The sequence below is a fragment of the Entelurus aequoreus genome, linkage group LG04, assembly GCF_033978785.1.
Source record: "Entelurus aequoreus isolate RoL-2023_Sb linkage group LG04, RoL_Eaeq_v1.1, whole genome shotgun sequence".
Taxonomy (NCBI): Eukaryota; Metazoa; Chordata; class Actinopteri; order Syngnathiformes; family Syngnathidae; genus Entelurus; species Entelurus aequoreus.
Window position 1 is genome coordinate 16352260 of NC_084734.1, and position 21529 is coordinate 16373788.

Sequence of the window (21529 nt, forward strand, 5' to 3'; positions counted from 1 at the left end):
GGTGTGCCTGGCATCAGATCAGTGGTTCAAAATGTAAACTGGACAGTGAAGCCAGCTGCTTCATGCATCATATTCTAATCGTGTTTATCAACTCTTGTAAAAGTGCTTTATGTGAACTGCAGACCGACACTGTGAAACGCTCCATTTCATTGACTGTTAGCCTTCTGCTCCAATCAACAAGCAAACTTTCAATTTTAAGAATGTAGTTTATTACCACAGCAGTGCAGTATTTCACAAAAGTAAGATTAATGCCTTCCTTCTCTTTTCTTCTCAACAGTACCTAAAGATGTTCACTGACTTCCTGTCATTCATGGTGCTCTTCAATTTCATCATTCCTGTGTCCATGTATGTGACGGTTGAGATGCAAAAGTTCCTCGGATCCTTTTTCATTGGCTGGGACAAGGACTTTTTTGACCCAGAAATCCAGGAAGGAGCGCTCGTCAACACCTCCGACCTCAATGAGGAACTAGGACAGGTCAGACTGACAATCTTTGGGGAACTAATAAATACTCTACGACCGTGGTTCTCACAACGTTTTTCACCAAGTACCACCTCACCAGAAGGTAAGGAAAGTTGGTTTTCGATAATATTGTGAAACAAAACACCAGGTAATATGTCTGCTAATAGGTGCCATTTTGCGGTCCTTATACACACACTATAATAATACTTGTATGTTTAATTCACCGACAATCCATCAAGCGGTGCGGCTTCATAGCTTACCAAAGTCATACTAAAAACATTTTCACAGATTTTTGAGCGCCATGTGTAATGTTTTTTAGCAGGGGTAGGGAACCTATGGCTCTCGAGCCAGATGTGGCTCTTTTGATGAATGCATCTGGCTCTCAGATAAATCTTAGCTGACAATGCTTAACACGACAAGTAATAAATAATTCCGCTGGTAATCACAGTGTTAAAAATAACGTTCAAAATATAAAGCATTCTTAAGCATTTTAATCCATCCGTCCGTTTTCTATCGCACCTTTTCAAGAAGTTGCATTAATGATAAGAAGTCTTTTATTTATAATTGGTTATCTTCAGAATAACAATGTTATTAAAAAGAATAAGAGACTTATTATACTCTAAAAATGTTGGTCTTACTGTACTTAAAAATGCACACATCTAGTTGTATTCAGTGTTAAAAAAATAATATATGGCTTTCACAGAAATACATTGTAAAATATTTGGCTTTCATGGCTCTCTCAGCCAAAAATGTTCCTGACCCCTGTTCTATAGTCTCAATGGAACATTTAAAGTTTTGGTGTTGTTTACTGCCATCATATTGCAGTCTACATGTATCTCTTGTGTATGACTGCCATATACTGGTCACACTTATCATTACACCATGTACCAAATAAAATAGCTTTGAGGTCAGTAAGCACAACCAGAATTATGCCGTACATTAGGTGCGCCGGGTTATAAGGCGCACTGTCGATTTTTGAGAAAATTAAAGGATTCTAAGTGCGCCTTATAGTCCGAAAAATACGGTACTCGTAATTTACATTTTCCTTTACAGAATATTTCGATCTGTTTTGAGTTCCAACACATTTATTGTCGGAAAATGTTGCCCTCTCTGTGAAATAAGTAAACGGATACGATTAAAACCGGCATTGTTAAAAGTCAAAGTTTTTGTACCAATGATTGTCACACACACACACTAGGTGTGGTGAAATTATTCTCTGCATTTGACCCATCACCCTTGATCCCCCCCTGGGAGTTGAGGGGAGCAGTGGGCAGCAGCAGTGGCCGCGCCCGGGAATAATTTTTGGTGATTCAGCAGAGAACAAGCTGAAACTATTAATGCTGCATTCAGACAATAAAAGTAAAATAATAATAACCTGTTGAAACTGTTGCTTTTTTGCATTGTTGTACTTTCCTTAAATAAACGTAAACTCTTATACACCCTCAGTACTGTATATTTTTTGTATTTGTTTGTATTTTTTTAGTAATTGTATTACCGTATTTTCCGGACTTTTTTCCCCTCAAAACTGGACAGTGCGCCTTATAAACGCGCCTGATGTACGGAATAATTCTGGGTGTGCTTACCGACCTCAAAGCAATTTTATTTGGTGCATGGTTTAATGTTAAGTGTGACCAGTAGATGGCAGTCACACATAAGAGATATGTGTAGACTACAATATGACTCAAGTAAACAACACCATTTTATATGTTCCATTGAAAATATAGAACATTACACACAACACTCAAAAATCCATCAAAATGTTTTAGTACGGCTTTGGTAAATGATAAATGGGTTATACTTGTATAGCGCTTTTCTACCTTCAAGGTACTCAAAGCGCTTTGACAGTATTTCTACATTTACCCATTCACACACACATTCACACACTGATGGCGGGAGCTGCCATGCAAGGCGCTAACCAGCAGCCATCAGAGGCAAAGGGTGAAGTGTCTTGCCCAAGGACACAACGGACGTGACTAGGAAGGTAGAAGGTGGGGATTGAACCCCAGTAACCAGCAACACTCCGATTGCTGGCACAGCCACTCTACCAACTTCGCCACGCCGTCCCAATGAAGCCGCACCGCTTGATGGATTGTCAGCGCATTAAACATGCAAGTATTACTATGGTGTGTGTATAAGGTAAGACATATTATCTGGCGTTTTGTTTCGCAATATTATGCAAAAACAACTTTTCTTACCTTCTGGTACCTGCTGATCTGTATTTGGGAAGTGCATAAGTCCTGAAAAATTCCGCGCGTCCGCCTTTGTAGTTCGTGCCGACACCGTAGTCGATAAGCTTCTTCTTTTTCTCTATTTTCTTGTCATGGGACATTCATCCTCCGCTGTTGCCATTTCTAATATAAAGTTGTGTAAAGTTCTTACTTATAACTGTCAGTAAACTCGCCATGAAAGGCTGGGACAAAGACTTTTTTGACCCAGAAATCCAAGAAGGAGCGCTCGTCAACACCTCCGACCTCAATGAGGAACTAGGACAGGTCAGACTGACGATCTTTGGGGAACTAATAAATACTCTACGACAGTGGTTCTCACAACGTTTTTCACCAAGTACCACCTCAGAAAAAGCACTTGGCTCTCTAAGTACCACCATAATGACCAACTTTAAAATACAGTAGCGTAGTAGGCCTAAGTGATCATTAAAAACAAGGCAGAGATTTTATTGAAGTATATTAGATGGAGCCCGCATACCAGGAGTTTGAGAATGACTGCTCTACTAAATGTATTTAGCTAAACTATGGAGAGGACCGGGGGGTAATTGTAGAGCAGTGTGTATTTCCCAAATATGAAAACTTACTATTATGTAACAAGGTACTTATTTTTATTTATTTTTTTACTTTAATAATGATTTGGAGTACAGGAGAAAGTGGAATATATCCCTCACTTTGACCACATGATCATTTATTAATAAGTATATTACATATCACAGCAACAACAGAACCAATGTTGTTGTCTAGCAGTGCCACTGATGATAGGATAGGATAGGTCTTTATTGTCATTGCAACAAGTACAACGAAAATATGTTTTCAGCACAAACCCGTTCAAGATTAGACAAACAAACCGTGTACAGGGTTACAGAACAGTAACGCTGATGGGTCGCCACGAGGCGCCCCGGAAAAGGTGGGAAAAAGGTAAAACGCTGGGGAAGAAGATGAGTAAAAAAATACAATCTAGACTGGGCTCCTAAGGGGACCTAGTCTGGAGTGGGAAAAAACCTCCATGCCATGCACACATAAACATGTTACATTTAATCACTACAACTCGCAACAGAGGGGGGGGGAGTTGGGGCCATGGAGGTCGACTGCTGCTATGAAGCGCTGCCAGCCGTCCATCACCCCGAAGGGGAATCAAGCAGTGGTGAAGGCGTGGGGTGGGGGCGGGGGTGTGTGTGTGTATATGCCCATTGTCTTGGGTGTTTTTGAAGTAGTGTCCATAGGCCTGGGGCCGTTCTACATGCAAGCAAAAGTTCGGCTCCAGGTGTCGTTGAGGAGGGAGGGAGGTCAAAAGCGTCCATCATTGAAGTGTCCTCAGGGATGTTTTCAGAACAGCCTGCTCTTGTTGTTGCAGCGTCAAGGCCATTCGAGGGAGTCAAATCGTAGATTAGGATTTTTGTTTTTCCGCCGCGAGCAGACATTACAATGGCTTTTCTGTTCTATTCGTCCATGCTGGCTCTCATATCCAATTTTTCCCTTTCAACCAGCTTTTCCATGATGTGATCCATCTTGCGATTCAGTTCAGAAATCGCCCCAGTCTGTGATCCCACAGCCCGGCCCAATCCTTCCATTGCGACAAACAGCCTTTGGCCCCCTTGAGTGGCTGTCATCGTCTTACGAATTTGACGATACACCAGAGCAATGCCCAGCCCAATCAGCAGGTGCCCCGCGATCACGGTTCCAAATAGGTAGCTGTCTTCCATGTCCTCGATGGAAAGGACTGAGAGGCACATGATTCTCCATTTATCCCAGAAATCTCTCACGTACCCCGCAGACATGGTTACATCAGGGCAGCCAGGCTCCCCAGAACCTCTTTTCCTCGTCGAAAAGATTTTGTCAATTGAGTCGAGAGTCCAGCTGATCAATTCCATGTCTGATGTTTAGATTTGGAGGACAGCGCAAAGAAAGAGGCTTCAAAAAAGTGTAGACAAGACAAAACAAAGAGAGCAAGCAGGGAGAAGAAGGGAGTGGAAAAAAATGCGACCGCCCTCACCAGAGGCAAGACAGAATGTCAGTGTAAGCAACAATGCGGCAAGTGTAACACGCACGAGCTGAGTAGCAACAGTTTAAAGCACCTGCCAGATTATGAAAACTTTTTATAAAATGTAAATGGAACCTCCATTTACTTAATTGGTTTCTTGAACTGGGTTGAAAAGGTTTGTATATTGTTGCAAGTTTCTCCATGAGAAACAATGTAAATATGAATAATGGGTTCCAGCCTGGGCAAAAGTCCATATTTTAGTGAATGTTTGTACACCTTGATTGCAATAGAAAGTGCTGTACAGTACTGTATATCAAACAAACATAACAACGTTCTCTTTATTAACAAGCCAAAACAACAACAACAAGCTGCTCTCCTCTGCCACCATGCTCACGAACACCGAAGTCCCTTTGGTGCCCTCACAAACTATCAGAAATCACACAAATCTGTAACTTTAACAATCATATTGCTACAACAATAAACATTTAAGAATAACATCAGCAAATTGTAAAAAAAAACTTGTCAAAAGGACGAAACGACCCCCAAAAAGGCACTGGTGCTGAGAAGTGACTATTAGTGCATGACGCAGAGACACAGAATGAAAGAACGAAGTGTTTCTTAGACAGAGACGTTCATGGTTCGCACACAGAGGCAATATTTGGCCCGATCTAAAAGTTTGTATTTCGGGAAGTTCGCAAACAGAGGGGTTCGTAAATGGAGGTTCCACTGTAGTTCAAAAGCTATACTGCCGTCTTGTGGAGTCATTAAAATACAAAACCCCATACCAGTGAAGTTGTCACGTTGTGTAAATGGTAAATAAAAACAGAATGCAATGATTTGCACATCCTTTTCAACTTATATTCAATTGAATACACTGTAAATACAAGATACTTAATGTTCGAACCGCTAAACTTTGTTATTTTTTGCAAATATCAGCTCATTTGGAATTTGATGCCTGCAACATGTTTAAAAAAAGCTGGCAAAGTTGAGGAATGCTCATCAAACATCCAAGCAACGTCTTTTTCATGGACGCCCCTGCTTATTTCAGCAAGACAATGCCAAGCCGCATTCTGCATGTGTTACAACAGCGTGGCTTCATAGTAAAAGAGTGTGGGTACTAGACTGGCTTGCCTGTAGTCAGACCTGTCCCAAATTGAAAATGTGTGGCGCATTATGAAGCCTAAAATACGACAGCGGAGACCCCGGACTGTTGAACAACTTAAGCTGTACATCAAGCAAAAATGGGAAATAATTCCACCTGACAAGCTTCAAAAATGTGTCTCCTCAGTTCCCAAACGTTTACTGAGTGTTGTTAAAAGGAAAGGCCATGTAACACAGAGGTAAAAATGCCCCTGTGCCAACTTTTTTGCAATGTGTTGCTGCCATTAAGTTCTAAGTTAATGATTATTTGCAAAAAAAAAAAAAGTTTCTCAGTTTGAACTTTACATATCTTGTCTTTGCAGTCTATTCAATTGAATATAAGTTGAAAGAGATTTGCAAATCATTGTATTCTGTTTTTATTTACTATTTACACAACGTGCCAACTTCACTGGTTTTGGGTATTGTACATCAGGAGATCGTCTATAGCCACACCTGTGGGTTTTTTTTGACCCCCCACTAATTGCAGACTCTGGCAGGAAATTGTTTTTGTAGAACATCTACCCGGTAACTGCATTTAATTGAATAAAGGTGTTCATTGGACTATTTTTGGTCAATTGTAAAAATATTCCAAATCCTTTGTCCCACACGCCATTAGACTGTACAACTCCTCTCTGGGGGGTAGGGGGGAGTACTAGGATGACAGGGGATGCAAAACAATAACAGTGCAATACGTTTTCATAACATGGTCACTACTGCCTAGTTTCTCTTGTTATATTCTTATTTTACTGTTATATTTTTATTCTCATTGTTGCTTTTTATTTTTATTCTTATTGTAATATGTTTCTATTTTGTTTACATTTATACCCCCATTATTTACTTTTTACTTTTTAAATTTGATCTCAATTCTGTACACTGCTGCTGGAATTTAAATTTTCCTGAATGAATCAATAAAGTACTATCTATCTATCTATCTATCTATCTATCTATCTATCTATCTATCTATCTATCTATCTATCTATCTATCTATCTATCTATCTATCTATCTATCTATCTATTCAAAGTATAGACAACAGTTGATATCAGCTAAATTATTCGTTATATGATAAAAAAAACAATAAAAACATTGACTTTCATTGGTGGTTGTTACTTGACAAGATCCTCAACAGTCCGTTTTGTAATACCTAATTACAACACGGACTATTCAATTGTACTGTAAAACCATAAAAGGCATGATGTACTTTTAAATGCTAATAAGTGACCCTGAATAGGCGGCGTCATTTGGACTCATCAGGTTTTATAGCACTTTTAACGACACACACGATTGACATTTCGATTTGCCCGATGATGACTGAGATTCCAAGTTTAATTTGCAAGGTTAATGATCAATGCAGTCTTACTGACAACACCCAGGCTTCTTCTCCTTTTTTTTTTTTATGTCTCTGACCATTTGTTTTGATCTCTGCCTGCAGGTGGAGTACGTCTTCACAGACAAGACGGGTACCCTCACCCAGAATAACATGGAGTTCATCGAGTGCTGCATCGATGGATTCCAGTACAAGCACCGCAACACAGACCCCGCGGGGGACGGATTGTGTGACACAGATGGGCCCGTGAACGGACTGAAGCAAAAAGCTGACAAGGTAGGTGTCGCCCCATCTGTTGTAACCCCCCACCCCCCAAAAAAATGAATAAACAATATCAGGCGACATATGGCTCGGTGCTGTGGGAGGTCCTTTCCAGGCCACCCACATACAGTCTACCTGCTATGTCAGCACATTTATTCTATTCAAATGTTGCTGGCCTGATAACACTTTACACACTGTTTCACTAAGATATGCATGTTGATAAGATAAACAGTTGCTTATAAATCTGGGACCTTAGCTAATCTCCAGCTACTGTATATGGCTTTGTGGCTGCAAATGAAATGGCGCAAGTTACAAATAGAAGCTCGATGTGCCACTAGCGTAACAATAATAATATTAATAGATTTTATTTGTAAAAAAAGCACTTTACATTGAGTAAACATATATATATATATGTACTGTATATGTATATATATATATATATATGTACTGTATATGTATATATATATATATATATATATATATATATATATATATGTATATGTATATATATATATATATATATATATATGTATATATATATATATATATGTATATATATATATATATATATATATATATATGTATATATATATAAATATATATATAGGTATATATATATATATATATGTATGTATGTATGTATATGTATATATATATATGTATGTATATATATATGTATATAGGTATATATATATATATATGTATGTATGTATGTATGTATATGTTTATACATATATATATATATATATATATATATATATATATATATATATATATATATATATATATATGTGTGTGTGTGTATATATATATATATATATATATATATATATATATATATATATATATATATATATATATATATATATATATATATATATATATATATATATATATATATATATATATATATATATATATATATATATATATATATATATATATAGATATACTGGCCCCCAGACACATTTTTTTCTCTGAATTTGGCCCCTAGAGTCAAAATAATTGCTCAGGCCTGCAATAGACCTTATAATTTTGTAATGTTTATATTTTCATTCTTGCAAACCTAAATACAGGAAGAGGTGTAAAGAAATACAAACGAGGAAGAAAAATAATTCAAAAGAAGGAACATCAAACATCAAGAAAACTTAGCTTCTGTTTCTTCATGCTGTTAAGCGAGGGCAGAATAATGAGTTTATTGACAGTGCAGTGTGAAAGCTGATGTGTCTACTTTGGAAATAAGAAAACACAGTCTCAAAGGAATATAACCTGCGGAGGCACTTTCTAAAGAAACATCCACATTTTGATGTCCGGCCCCTGAGACTTCTGGCTTTTGAAACTGCGACCCTCTTCATAATGTGGTTGAACAGCCCTGCTGTAAAGTGAGTGTGTTACTAATCAAATCAGAATTTCAATCAAAACTGACAAAGTTGTCTTTGTAAAAAGCAATTTTTTCACACAGATTTCATTTTGCATCTTGTTATATTGCTTTATTAGATGTTAGCTTTAAAAAATGCCTTGATAATCCATGTTTTAATGTGCCACCAGGACCGCGAGGAGCTGTTTCTGCGCGCGCTTTGCCTGTGCCACACGGTCCAGGTGAAGGAGTCCCCCGAGCAGAGTCAGCCACATGTTGACCAGGTGGACTGGCTGCAAACGGATGGCGAGGTGCACGAGCAGCCTCGCAACCAGACGGGCTTCATTGCTTCCTCACCTGACGAGGTCGCTCTGGTCAAAGGTGCCATGAAGTAAGAGGGGAACTTACAGCTTTCAAGCCACATGTAGGAACACATGGAATGAAATTGAATCTCTTAGATCACAGGTGTCAAACTCAAGGCCCGGGGGCCAGATGTGGCCCGCCATTTCATTTTATTTGGCCCTCGAAAGCCTGGAAATAATATGTATCAATAAAGTACTGTAATTGTATACAAGTATAACCCATTTATCATTTAACTTTACTTACTAAATGTATTCTTTCTTTCTGTTTTGGTAGAAAAATATATATGTACTCCATGTAATCGCAAATTATGTTAACTAAATATTGTCTAATTGTGCAAAAATATATTATCAAACATTCAAACCATTTTTTAGATAGAAACACATACTATTAATAATGATTTCCAAAGCAAGTTATCCATCAGATTGTGCAATGTAAAAGTAGCAATAGATTTACTGGTCAAATTGTGAAATTTACTGTGGTTTTTACGGCATTTTTCTCTAAATGAAAAAAACTGTACTTTTTTTTGTGTAATAAACTGTGGTGCCGTTTTGGCATTCACAGTAACACACTGAAAAATCTACAGTTGTTGACTTGCGGTAAAAAAAACAAAAACAAACTGGCAGCTCAGGTGCCAAAATTTTACTGTAAAATTGCAGGTTTTTTATTTACAGTAAAAAAAAAAAAACAGTAAAATTCTGGCAACTGAGCTGCCTTTTTTTTTTTTTTTTTCATAAAAACAGCAGTACTGTTTTTCCATTTACAGTAATATACACTACATTTTGAGGTGAAACTATTGCAACTTACCATATTTTTTTTACCTTTTAGTTTAAAAAAAATCTAATAAAATGCATTAAAAATTGTGTAATAATATATAATGTAATATTGTACATGGTAATTGTTATATATTGTATATATGATATAAACATAATATAATATAATATATAAGTATATATAATATACTGTACATATATTATGGAAATATTACGTATATATTAGGGCTGCAACTAACGATTAATTTGATAATCGATTAATCTGATAATTATTACTTCGATTAATCGATTAATAATCGGATAAGAGACCAACTACATTTTTGTCCTTTCCAGTATTTTATTGAAAAAAAAACAGCATACTGGCACCATACTTATTTTGATTATTGTTTCTCAGCTGTTTGTACATGTTGCAGTTTATAAATAAAGGTTTATTTAAAAAAAAAAAAAAAAAAAAAAAAACTTTTTTTTTTTAAAGCCTCTGCGCATGCGCATAGCATAGATCCAACGAATCGATGACTAAATTAATCGGCAACTATTTTTATAATCGATTTTAATCGATTTAATCGATTAGTTGTTGCAGCCCTAGTATATATGTTATATTTTATATCGCTATATTTAGTCTATGTATACCTGCATTGTCCTTTCCATCCTTACACTTTTTATCATTGTAACTGAGCTACTGTGTGGAACAATTTCCCTTGTGGATTATTAAAGTTTTTCTAAGTCTAAGTCTATAATAATATTCACCGTATTCACTGCCTTCTGGAGCCAAACATAGCTACAATGTGGCCCTCAGTGTTGTCACCTCTGTTTTAAGATGCTTTGGATTGGAGTGAACTTTCATTTGTGAGGCTTTGTCTCCTCCTGCAGGTATGGCTTCACATTTCTGGGTCTGGAAAGTAAAGCCATGAAAATCCTCAACAACAGCAATGAAATCGAAGTGTAAGTCAATGGATTCTTTTGTTTTTGCTCATTTATCTTGTTCTTGAATGTTCACCTTTTCTCAAATCTTCTTAACAGATATGAGCTGCTCCATGTGTTGAACTTTGACCCAGTGAGAAGGCGAATGAGTGTCATTGTCAAAGGCAAATCAGGTGAACACGGTTTAACTGGTTGGTTTTATTTCTATTCACAAGTATTGTAGGTAGCGGTGGTGTGACAGTACGCTATAATCACCTAACGATACGTACCTTGGTTTTTGTTTAGTTTTCTACTGTTCTGTTAATTTTTTGACCAGTAAGGGAACACAATGTAAAACATAAAACTGCTTAGCTGCAGTGCAAACTTTTCAAATGTAATGGAACTTAAAATGAAACATAAAAATGTCCTGTCCTACACTTATTGTGTCCTTCTAGGTAATTTGCTAATAAAAACAATTAAAAATGTTAAAATATAAAAAAAAAAAAAACCAGTGAAGTTGGCACGTTGTGTAAATTATAAATAAAAACAGAATACAATGATTTGCAAATCCTTTTCAACTTATATTCAATTGAATAGACTGCAAAGACAAGACATTTAATGTTGGAACTGGTCAACTTTGTTATTTTTTGCAAATATTAGCTCATTTGGAATTTGATGCCTGCAACATGTTTCAAAAAAGCTGGCAGAAGTATTGTATTGATCCGATACCAAGTAGTTACAGGGTCATAAATTGGTCGTAATTTAAGTTCTCATGTGTCCAGGGACGTATTTCCTGAGTTTATGAATACAATATGAATTTAAAAAAGGAAAATAGATGTTGTGACTATAAAAAATATCAATGTAATAATAGTAGTATTGACTAGATCTTGTACTTGGTATCATTACAGTGGATGTCAAGTGTAGATCCACCCGTGGCGTTTGTTTACATTGTGACGCCGGTGAGCTATTGTATCCTCCTACGGTGTGTAGTGAAGCATATTTAGCTATTCCTCGTCCTGCAGTGATAATGATACTTGTAAGAAACTTACTTTATTTGTCCCCATGCAGGCGAGGATTAGTGATTTAGAAGTAGCTAAAACACTGCCGACTGTGGCTGGACTTTAGCACCTCTTCCTGAGGGTGTTTCGGTGTTATAACTTCACCTTTATCCTTAGTTTCTAAGACAAAATGTGTCCATTCTCCCTTTTCTGTCTACACACTGTGTCTGCTTGTAAGTACTCGGTGATTGTGTGCTGCCGAACATGCTCCTCTGCTCGTAAAACCAGCAATGTCATGACGTTGAAAAAAAAATATGGCAAACCGGTATTTTTCAAACAGAGTATAGTACCGTTTTTGATTCATTAGTACCGCGATACTATACTAGTACCTGTATACCGTACAACCCTAGTGTGTACTGTAGTTTACCATGAAATGGCAATACCCTGATGTTAATGTGTTTGTTTCCTATTAATGTCGTACAGGTGATATCCTGCTCTTCTGCAAGGGAGCAGACTCCTCCATTTTCCCCCGTGTCAAACTGGAGGAGGTGGAAAGGATGCGCATGCACGTGGACCGGAATGCGGAGGTGGATTGATGACACGTCCTCACACACGCGACCACTCTGTATCTTTTTCCCCTACCAGATTGGTACCGCGCTCTCTTACGCGACTGTAAAGTTCTGTGTGTGTGTATGCCGGGCAGGAGGGTTACAGAACATTGTGCGTGGCGTACAAACGTCTCAGCACGGAGGAGTACGCCCAGGCGGACGCGGGACTGAGGGAAGCCAGGCTGGCCATGCAGGACAGAGAAGCGAAGCTCATGGCCGTTTACAACGAGGTGGAGACCGGCATGAGCCTCATCGGGGCGACTGCCGTTGAAGACCGGTGGGTGCTCACAGCACATTTGCTTATTTGTCAATGCTTCTTTGCCTTGTGTGACTATTTTGGGCATATTATTTTTAGGACAGCAGTTATGCTTTTTGTTAACTGACACTGCCCTCCGGTGGTTAAGTTAGGGTACAACGTAACAAGTGTCCTATTTATTGTGTAGTTATGTGTATGAGAGGTGTCCCAATTATCATTATGGGATCGGATTGGGACCGATATTTTCCTTTTTTAACTGTGCGGGTAATGATCTTTACTGCAGCTGTGTCCCATTATTTACATGGCTAAATATTGTATTCGTGGAAGATTCCTTCAAAAGGGATGCACACCCAGGGAGACATAATGACTAGAGATGTTCGATAATGGCTTTTTTGCCGATATCCGATATTCCGATATTGTCCAACTCTTAATTACCGATTCAGATATCAATCGACACCGACATATACAGTCGTGGAATTAACACATTATTATGCTTAATCTGTACCGAGGATGTCGTTGTGGCTTGTACAGCCCTTTGAGACACTTGTGATTTAGGGCTATATAAATAAACATTGATTGATGATTGATTGATTGAATTTTGTTGTGATGCACCGCTGGATGCATTAAACCAGTCTTTTTCAACCACTGTGCCGCGGCCGCGCAATATTGTCTGGTGTGCCAATGAAGGCAATGAAGCATAGGGGATGTCTATGTAAAACGACAGTAAAACTGAACTGGCTACAAAGTAAACAAAAACAAAATGCTGGACGACAGCAAAAACTTGCAGCGTGTGGAGCGGAGATGGCGTCCACAAAGTACATCCGTACATGACATGGCAAGCAACAATGTCCACACAAAAAAAGATAGCAACAACTTAAATTCCTCGCACCTGCTAAAACAAAGCAGGTGCGGGGAATAGCGCTCACAGGAAGACATGAAGCTGCTACAGGAAAACACCAAAATAAGGGCACAAGACAAGAACTAAAGCACTACACACAGGAAAACACCAACAAACTCAAAATAAGGCACAAGGAGGACCTGGTGGAGTTTCATTTTTTAACGTTTGTGCTGGTGGTGTGCCTCTGGATTTTTAAATGGAAAAAAAATGTGCCTTGCCTCAAAAAAGGTTGAAAAACACTGCATTAAACAATGTAACAAGGTTTTCCAAAATAAGTCAACTCAAGTTATGGAAAAAAATGCCAACATGGCACTGCCATATTTATTATTGAAGTCACAAAGTGCATTTTTTTTTTTTTAACATGCCTCAAAACAGCAGCTTGGAATTTGGGACATGCTCTCCCTGAGAGAGCAAGAGGAGGTTGAGGTGGGGGGAAGGTAGGGGGTAGCGGGGGTGTATATTGTAGCGTCCCGGAAGATTAAGTGCTACAAGGGGTTCTGGGTATTTGTTCTGTTGTGTTTATGTTGTGTTACTGTGCGGATGTTCTCTCGAAATGTGTTTGTCATTCTTTTTTGGTGTGGGTTCACAGTGTGGCGCATATTTGTAACAGTGTTAAAGTTGTTTATACGGCTACCCTCAGTGTGACCTGTATGGCTGTTGACCAAGTATGGGTGGCATTCATTTGTGTGTGTGCAAAAAACCGTAGATATTATGTGATTGGACCGGCACGCAAAGGCAGTGCCTTTAAGGTTTATTGGCGCTCTGTACTTCTCCCTACGTCCGTGTGCGCAGTGGCGTTTTAAAAAGTCATAAATTTAACTTTTTGAAACCGATATCGATAATTTATGATATTACATTTTAAAGCATTTATCGGCCGATAATATCGTCAACCCAATGTTATCGGACATCTCTAATAATTACATTCCCGGATTCCTTGTTACACACATGCAGGAGGTGCTTGCGGGAATTCCAGAAGGTGAATTAAAGTGAATTATATTTATATAGCGCTTTTCTTTAGAGAGTCAAAAAGTGCCTTACATAGTGAAACCCATGATCTGCATTTTTAAGCTACAAACCCCAAAACTAGTGAAGTTGGCACGTTGTGTAAATGGTAAATAAAAACAGAATACAATGATTTGCAAATCCTTTTCAACTTATATTCAATTGAATAGACTGCAAAGACAAGATATTTAACGTTGGAACTGGAAAACTATTTTTTTTTGGCAAATAATCATTAACTTAGAATTTAATGGCAGCAACACATTGCAAAAAAGTTGTCACAGGGGCATTTTTACCACTGTGTTACATGGCCTTTCCTTTTAACAACACTCAGTAAATGTTTGGGAACTGAGGAGACACATTTTTGAAGCTTTTCAGGTGGAATTATTTCCCATTCTTGCTTGATGTACAGCTTAAGTTGTTCAACAGTCCGGGGTCTCTGTTGTGGTATTTTAGGCGCCACACATTTTCAATGGGAGACAGGTCTGGACTACAGGCAGGCCAGTCTAGTACCCGCACTCTTTTACTATGAAGCCATGCTGTTGTAACACATGACTTGGTATTATCTTCCTGAAATAAGCAGGGGCGTCCATGATAACGTTGCTTGGGTGGCAACACATGTTGCTCCAAAACCTGTATGTACCTTTCAGCATTAATGGTGCCTTCACAGATGTGTAAGTTACCCATGCCTTGGGCACTAATACACCCCCATACCATCACAGATGCTGGCTTTTGAACTTTGCTCCTATAACAGTCCGGATGGATATTTTCCTCTTTGTTCCGAAGGACACGACGTCCACAGTTTCCAAAAAACAATTTAAATTGTGGACTCGTCAGACCACGGAACACTTTTCCACTTTGCATCAGTCCATCTTCGATGAGCTCGGGCCCAGCAAAGGCGTCGGCATTTCTGGGTGTTGTTGATAAATGGCTTTCACTTTGCATAGTAGAGTTTGAACTTGCACTTACAGATGTAGCGACCAACTGTAGTTACTGACAGTGGTTTTCTGAAGTGTTCCTGATCCCATGTGGTTATATCCTTTACACACTCATGTCGCTTTATGATGGAGTACTGCCTGAGGGGTTGAAGGTCTGTAATGTCATCGCTTACGTGCAGTGATTTCTCCAGATTCTCTGAACCTTTTGATGATTTTACAGACCGTAGATGGTGAAATCCCTAAATTCCTTGCAATAGCTGGTTGAGAAAAATGTTGTACTTAAATTGTTAGACAGTTTGCTCACGCATTTGTTGACAAAGTGGTGACCCTCGCCCCATCCTTGTTTGTGAATGACTGAGCCTTTCATGGAAGCTGCTTTTATACCCAATCATGGCACCCACCTGTTCCCAATTAGCCTGTTCATCCGTAGGATGTTCCAAATAAGTGTTTGATTAGCATTCCTCAACTTTCTCAGTCTTTTTTGCCACTTGTGCCAGCTTTTTTTAAACATGTCGCAGGCATCAAATTCCAAATGAGCTAATATTTGCAAAAAATAACAAGGTTTTCCAGTTCGAACGTTAAGTATCTTGTCTTTGCAGTCTATTTAATCGAATATAAGTTTAAAATGATTTGCAAATCATTGTATTATGTTTTTATTTACGAATTACACAAAGTGCCAACTTCACTGGTTTTGGGGTTTGTAGAATAACAAGAATAAAGGCAAGTTCTAATTTTAAAAAGCTAAGTTTTATAAATAAAAATGTTTCAGTTATTGCCAAAGTATCGGATCAGGACTCCAAATTTAATTGGATTTGAGGCCAAAAATGTTGACCGTATCATGCCTAATTGGTATATTCATTATTGCATCATTTCAGGCTTCAAGAGGAGGCGGCGGAGACGATGGAGGCGCTGCAGGGGGCCGGCATCAAGATCTGGGTCCTAACGGGGGACAAAATGGAGACGGCAAAGTCCACCTGCTTCGCCTGTCGACTGTTTCAGAGGAACACTGAGCTGTTGGAGCTGACAGTGCGCACTCTGGAAGGAGGTCGGAAGCGTGAGGAGCGGCTGGACGAGCTCCTAAGGGAGTATCACAAGAAAGCCGTGCAGGAGGCGCCGATCTTTGAGGCTGCCAGCGCTCGGTCTGTACCTCGCCAACATGTTTACATTGATATTGTTGCATAAGCGATTAGGTGTTCATACTTGTTTTCCCCAAGCAGGAGCTGGTCCGCTCCTAACCACGACTATGGTTTTATTATTGATGGAGCCTCTCTGTCAATGGTGCTCAACTCCACGGATTCCAACTCCAGCAACTACAGGAACCTTTTCCTCCAAATATGTCAAAACTGCACCGCGGTGCTCTGCTGCCGTATGGCTCCGTTGCAGAAGGCCCAGGTTAGGAAAACATGTTGATTGGAAATGCTCTGGTTTTCTCATACACTGCTTCCTGCTTTGCTCAGATCGTGAAACTGGTGAAGAACTCTAAGGGCAACCCAATCACCCTCTCCATTGGAGATGGTGCCAATGATGTCAGCATGATTTTGGAAGCTCACGTAGGCATTGGTAAGATATCAGTGTTTCCCATAAACTGCCAAGATACCTGTGGCGGTGGGGCGTGGCTATGGGCGTGGTCACCATGACATCATCGAGTAATTTGCATAATTTACTACAATGATATGATTTTCTCTAAAAAGGCTCAAAAAATGTATACTTACTAATTAATAATAACAGTTTTGTTTTAAACGTCCATCCATCCATCCATCCATCCATCCATTTTACAATATAATTACAACACTTTATGTACATATTTATATTCAGATTTGAACAATAAGTTATTCACGGAAATATATTTATTAATTGTGGTTCTTACAAAAAATATATCTTATAAAATATAAAAGCTAAAATGTCTCTTAAAGCTCTGCCCCTTTAATTAGTGCATACTAAATAATTTAACTTTAGCCTACTACTACAACCATATTATTTACCAGCAACATAAAGTGAAACAGAGGCAGAGGTGTCTTGCCACAGTCAGTAACAAATAAACAGAAAACAGTAGTGGTCAAATACAAATAAGGCAACAAGAGAAGTATCCTACACTTCTCTTTTGTAAAGTAAATCTGAACATATATGGGCAACTACATCAACTATATGATTTACCAGAGAAGCTGGACAGGACAAAAAAAAAAAAAAAAAAAAAATTTATTTTAATTTTTTTTTTAAATTTGTGGCGGACGTAATTCTTTCGTGGCGGGCCGCCACAAATAAATGAATGTGTGGGAAACACTGGACATCTCACTCGCAGTCTGATACATGGAGGGATGTAAGGATTTACGCTATTAGACTTGGACAAACTTTATTATGATAACCAATGATTAGTATTATTACAGTTTTACATTAAAATTAAAGAAAATTTTAATTTTTAACTGGCGTTAGCTTTCAAGCTTAATTGCTAACATGAAAGCAAGAGACAATAATCAATATATCAATCAATGTTTATTTATATAGCCCTGAATCACAAGTGTCTCAAAGGGCTGCACAAGCCACATTGACATCCTCGGTTCAGAGCCCACATAAGGGCAAGGAAAAACTCACAACCCAGTGGGATGTCAATGTGAATGATTATGAGAAACCTTGCAGAGGACCGCAGATGTGGGTGATCCCCCCCCCACCCCTAGGGGAGACCGGATGCAATGGACGTCGAGTGGGTCTAGCATAATATTGTGAAAGTCCAGTCCATAGTGGATCTAACATAATAGTGAGAGTCCAGTCCATAGTGGGGCCAGCAGGTGACCGTCCCGAGCGGAGACGGGTCAGCAGCGCAGAGATGTCCCCAACCGATGCACAGGCGAGCGGTCCACCCTGGGTCCCGACTCTGGACAGCCAGCACTTCATCCGTGGCCACCGGACCTGACCCCCCCCTCCACAAGGGAGAAGGGGGGCAGAGGAGAAAAGAAAAACGGCAGATCAACTGGTCTAAAAAGGGGGTCTATATAAAAAGACTAGAGCAGTGGTTCTCAAATGGGGGTACGCGTACCCCTGGGGGTACTTGAAGGTATGCCAAGGGGTACGTGAGATTTTTTTTACATGTCTGTCAAAAAGAACTGTGAAAATAAATGCAACAATGCTATATTCAGTGTTGACAGCTAGATTTTTTGTGGACATGTTCCATAAATATTGATGTTAAAGATTTCTTTTTTTGTGAAGAAATGTTTAGAATGAAGTTCATGAATCCAGATGGATCTCTATTACAATCCCCAAAGAGTGCACTTTAAGTTGATGATTACTTCTATGTGTAGAAACCTTTATTTATAATTGAATCACTTGTTTATTTTTCAACAAGTTTTTAGTTATTTGTATATCTTTTTTTCCAAATAGTTCAAGAAAGACCACAACAAATGAGCAATATTTTGCACTGTTATACAATTTAATAAATCAGAAACTAATGACATAGTGCTTTATTTTACTTCTTTATCTCTTTTTTTCAACCAAAAATGCTTTGCTCTGATTAGGGGGTTGAATTAATTAATGAATTAATTAATTGAATTAAATTACTTTAATTAAAAAAATGTTCACAGGGGGTACATCACTGAAAAAAGGTTGAGAACCACTGGGCTAGAGTATACAAATGAGTTTTAAGGTGGGACTTAAATGCTTCTACTGAGGTAGCATCTCTAACTGTTACCGGGAGGGCATTCCAGAGTACTGGAGCCCCAATAGAAAACGCTCTATAGTCCGCAGACTTTTTTTGGGCTCTGGGAATCACTAATAATTCTTTGAACGCAGAATAATGTATTTCTCCATTAAGAAACAACTTATATAAACTTAACAGTAGAGGCCAAATGTTAGGACACACCTTCCCATTCAATGCGTTTTCTTTATTTTCATGACTATTTGCATTGTAGCTTGTCACTGAAGGCATCAAACTTATGAATGAACACATGTGGAGTTATGTACTTAACAAAATAAGGTGAAATAACTGAAAACATGTTTCTTCAAAATAGCCACCCTTCGCTCTGATTACTCTTTTGCACACTCTTGTCATTCTCTCGATGATGCCAAGAGTGTGCAAAGCAGTAATCAAGAGCAAAGGGGTTTCTATTTTGAAGAAACTAGAATATAAAACATGTTTACAGTTATTTCACCTTTTTTTGTCAATGTGTTTGTGGAGGGAGGTGTGGCCAGGGCGCTTGCAGGAGAAAAGGCCACCGCCGCTGTCCATGGTGCTGAGGACGAGCACCATCAAGTAGGGGCGGGGCATGTGCTGACGGCGAGACACAGCTGGCAGGTGATTAGATTTCACAGGTGATACGTGTTAATCTAATCATCTGTTGTCTTTAACAGTGTAGGAGGGGGAGGATACTGAGGTGGCTGTAAAGTCACGTCCTTTTGGAAAGAAAAACGAAAAAGAAAGTCTATGGACAATAAAACATTGAGAAACTGCAAGCTTGGCTCCTGTGAAGTTGATAATAGTGGAACGGATAAGAAGCGACTTCCACAGTGTTCATTCATAGTTTTGATGCCTTCAGTGATAATCTACAATGTAAATAGTCATGAAAACAAAGAAACCGCATTAAATAAGAAAGGTGTGTCCAAACTTTTGGCTGTATATAAATACATTCCTGTCCAAGCAACTAAGATATAACATTTTGCATATTGAACCTACAAATCGTGCTCTCTTAGCACAAAGTGATCGTTCAAAATATGATGTGTTTTTATGGTATGTTCAAGGACCACTGAACAGAGTATGGCACCACAACGCCCGCCAGAATTAATAAATAATAATAATAGATTTTATTTGTCACGCACTTTTCAATTAAATAAATCGTCAGACGCTACAGTACAAACCCGTAGTGAAAACAATAAACGCTTAGCCATTATAACATACTGTATTTCCTTGAATTGCCGCCGGGAATATAGTATTCGCCTGCCATGAATTACAGCCGGGTCAAACTCGTTTCGCAAAATAATTAGCGCATACTTGGCACTTCCGCTGGGTCAAATATGAGTCATTAAATGGCTCCCGCCTCCTGGTGGTAGAGGGTGCTAGTGATCCTTCTTGCGACTACCAGTACTGCAGAAGAAGACAACAAGCCGCAAGCATGAGCAGCGATCGTTTGCTTGCACTATTAAAATGGAGGATTTCATATTTAAATAAAACAGTTTTCTAAACTGGACTTTTAATCGAAGCAGGAGGTAATAATTAAAGGAATATCTCCAGAGACTTTTAAAACTGAAGAAAGATAAGGAAGACTGCCTTTGATCAGAAGTAGCTGCACATGGACATCATTTAAAAGTAAAGGTAAGACCATAACGTTTTTTTATTAAATGTGCTTTTCATGATAAGGTAAGCGCCGGAGTGAGAAGAGGTTTTAAAATAATTAGCGCATGCTTGCCCATCCCGCATGCTTTTGGTAAGCGCAGGAGTGAGAAGAGGTTTTAAATTAATTAGCACCCCTGCGGCTATTCAAGGAAATACGGTACTAAGACTAAAGCAGTAACAGTGGAACATAAGAAACACAAAACATGCAAAATAGTTGTCAGAATAATTGAATCTAAGTTATCACAAAACTTTGTGTTACATTGAGTTCAGCTTGCCCTGCGAGAGGACAAAAGCTGTCTTTGATCTTACCAAGCAGAAGGCTTGTAAAACTCCACCGTGTAGAATGGGGAGCGACATGAAGGCGTCGGTTTCTTTGATGTATTGTAATCCACAGAAAGATATTGTCTTGACCCGAGATCTACAAAGCGGAGAGGAAGCAGGACCTGTCCAAGCTCGAGGCACCTTTTCTTTTAAGTGTTTTACGACCATTTCTTTGAACTGTTTTGTGACAAAGGCAGCGGCTGTTTACGACCCCCCTCCCTTAGAAACAGCTGTTGCCATGTAATCCGGGAAAGTCCAAATAAAAGAGGAGGCGTACAATCTTTCGTCAGAGCGTGGGACGACACTGTGCAAGGGTACAGTGTCTACGTGTTTCTCCTCATTGAGCCAAATTTAATTATGTGTCTGTTTAATTCCTTGCTTCTTGTCTTGTTTAATAGATGTCATCAGTGTT

At 38.7% G+C, this 21529-nt stretch overlaps 1 protein-coding gene across 11 annotated transcripts in view; it reads left to right on the top strand.

Moving 5' to 3' along the window:
* The window catches only part of atp11c (ATPase phospholipid transporting 11C), a 189013-nt gene that overhangs the window by 140426 nt on the left and 27058 nt on the right, over positions 1-21529 (top strand). For 9 of the 11 annotated variants that reach the window (XM_062044317.1, XM_062044323.1, XM_062044316.1 and 6 more), the window contains exons 12-21: positions 278-475; positions 7237-7407; positions 8941-9140; positions 10753-10824; positions 10903-10976; positions 12264-12367; positions 12484-12665; positions 16355-16618; positions 16694-16871; positions 16937-17039. In XM_062044317.1, the coding sequence (XP_061900301.1) occupies positions 278-475; positions 7237-7407; positions 8941-9140; positions 10753-10824; positions 10903-10976; positions 12264-12367; positions 12484-12665; positions 16355-16618; positions 16694-16871; positions 16937-17039 (1546 nt within the window). The remainder of the gene's footprint in view (positions 1-277; positions 476-7236; positions 7408-8940; positions 9141-10752; positions 10825-10902; positions 10977-12263; positions 12368-12483; positions 12666-16354; positions 16619-16693; positions 16872-16936; positions 17040-21529) is intronic. The other 2 variants (XM_062044315.1, XM_062044321.1) reach the window with 1 other exon arrangement.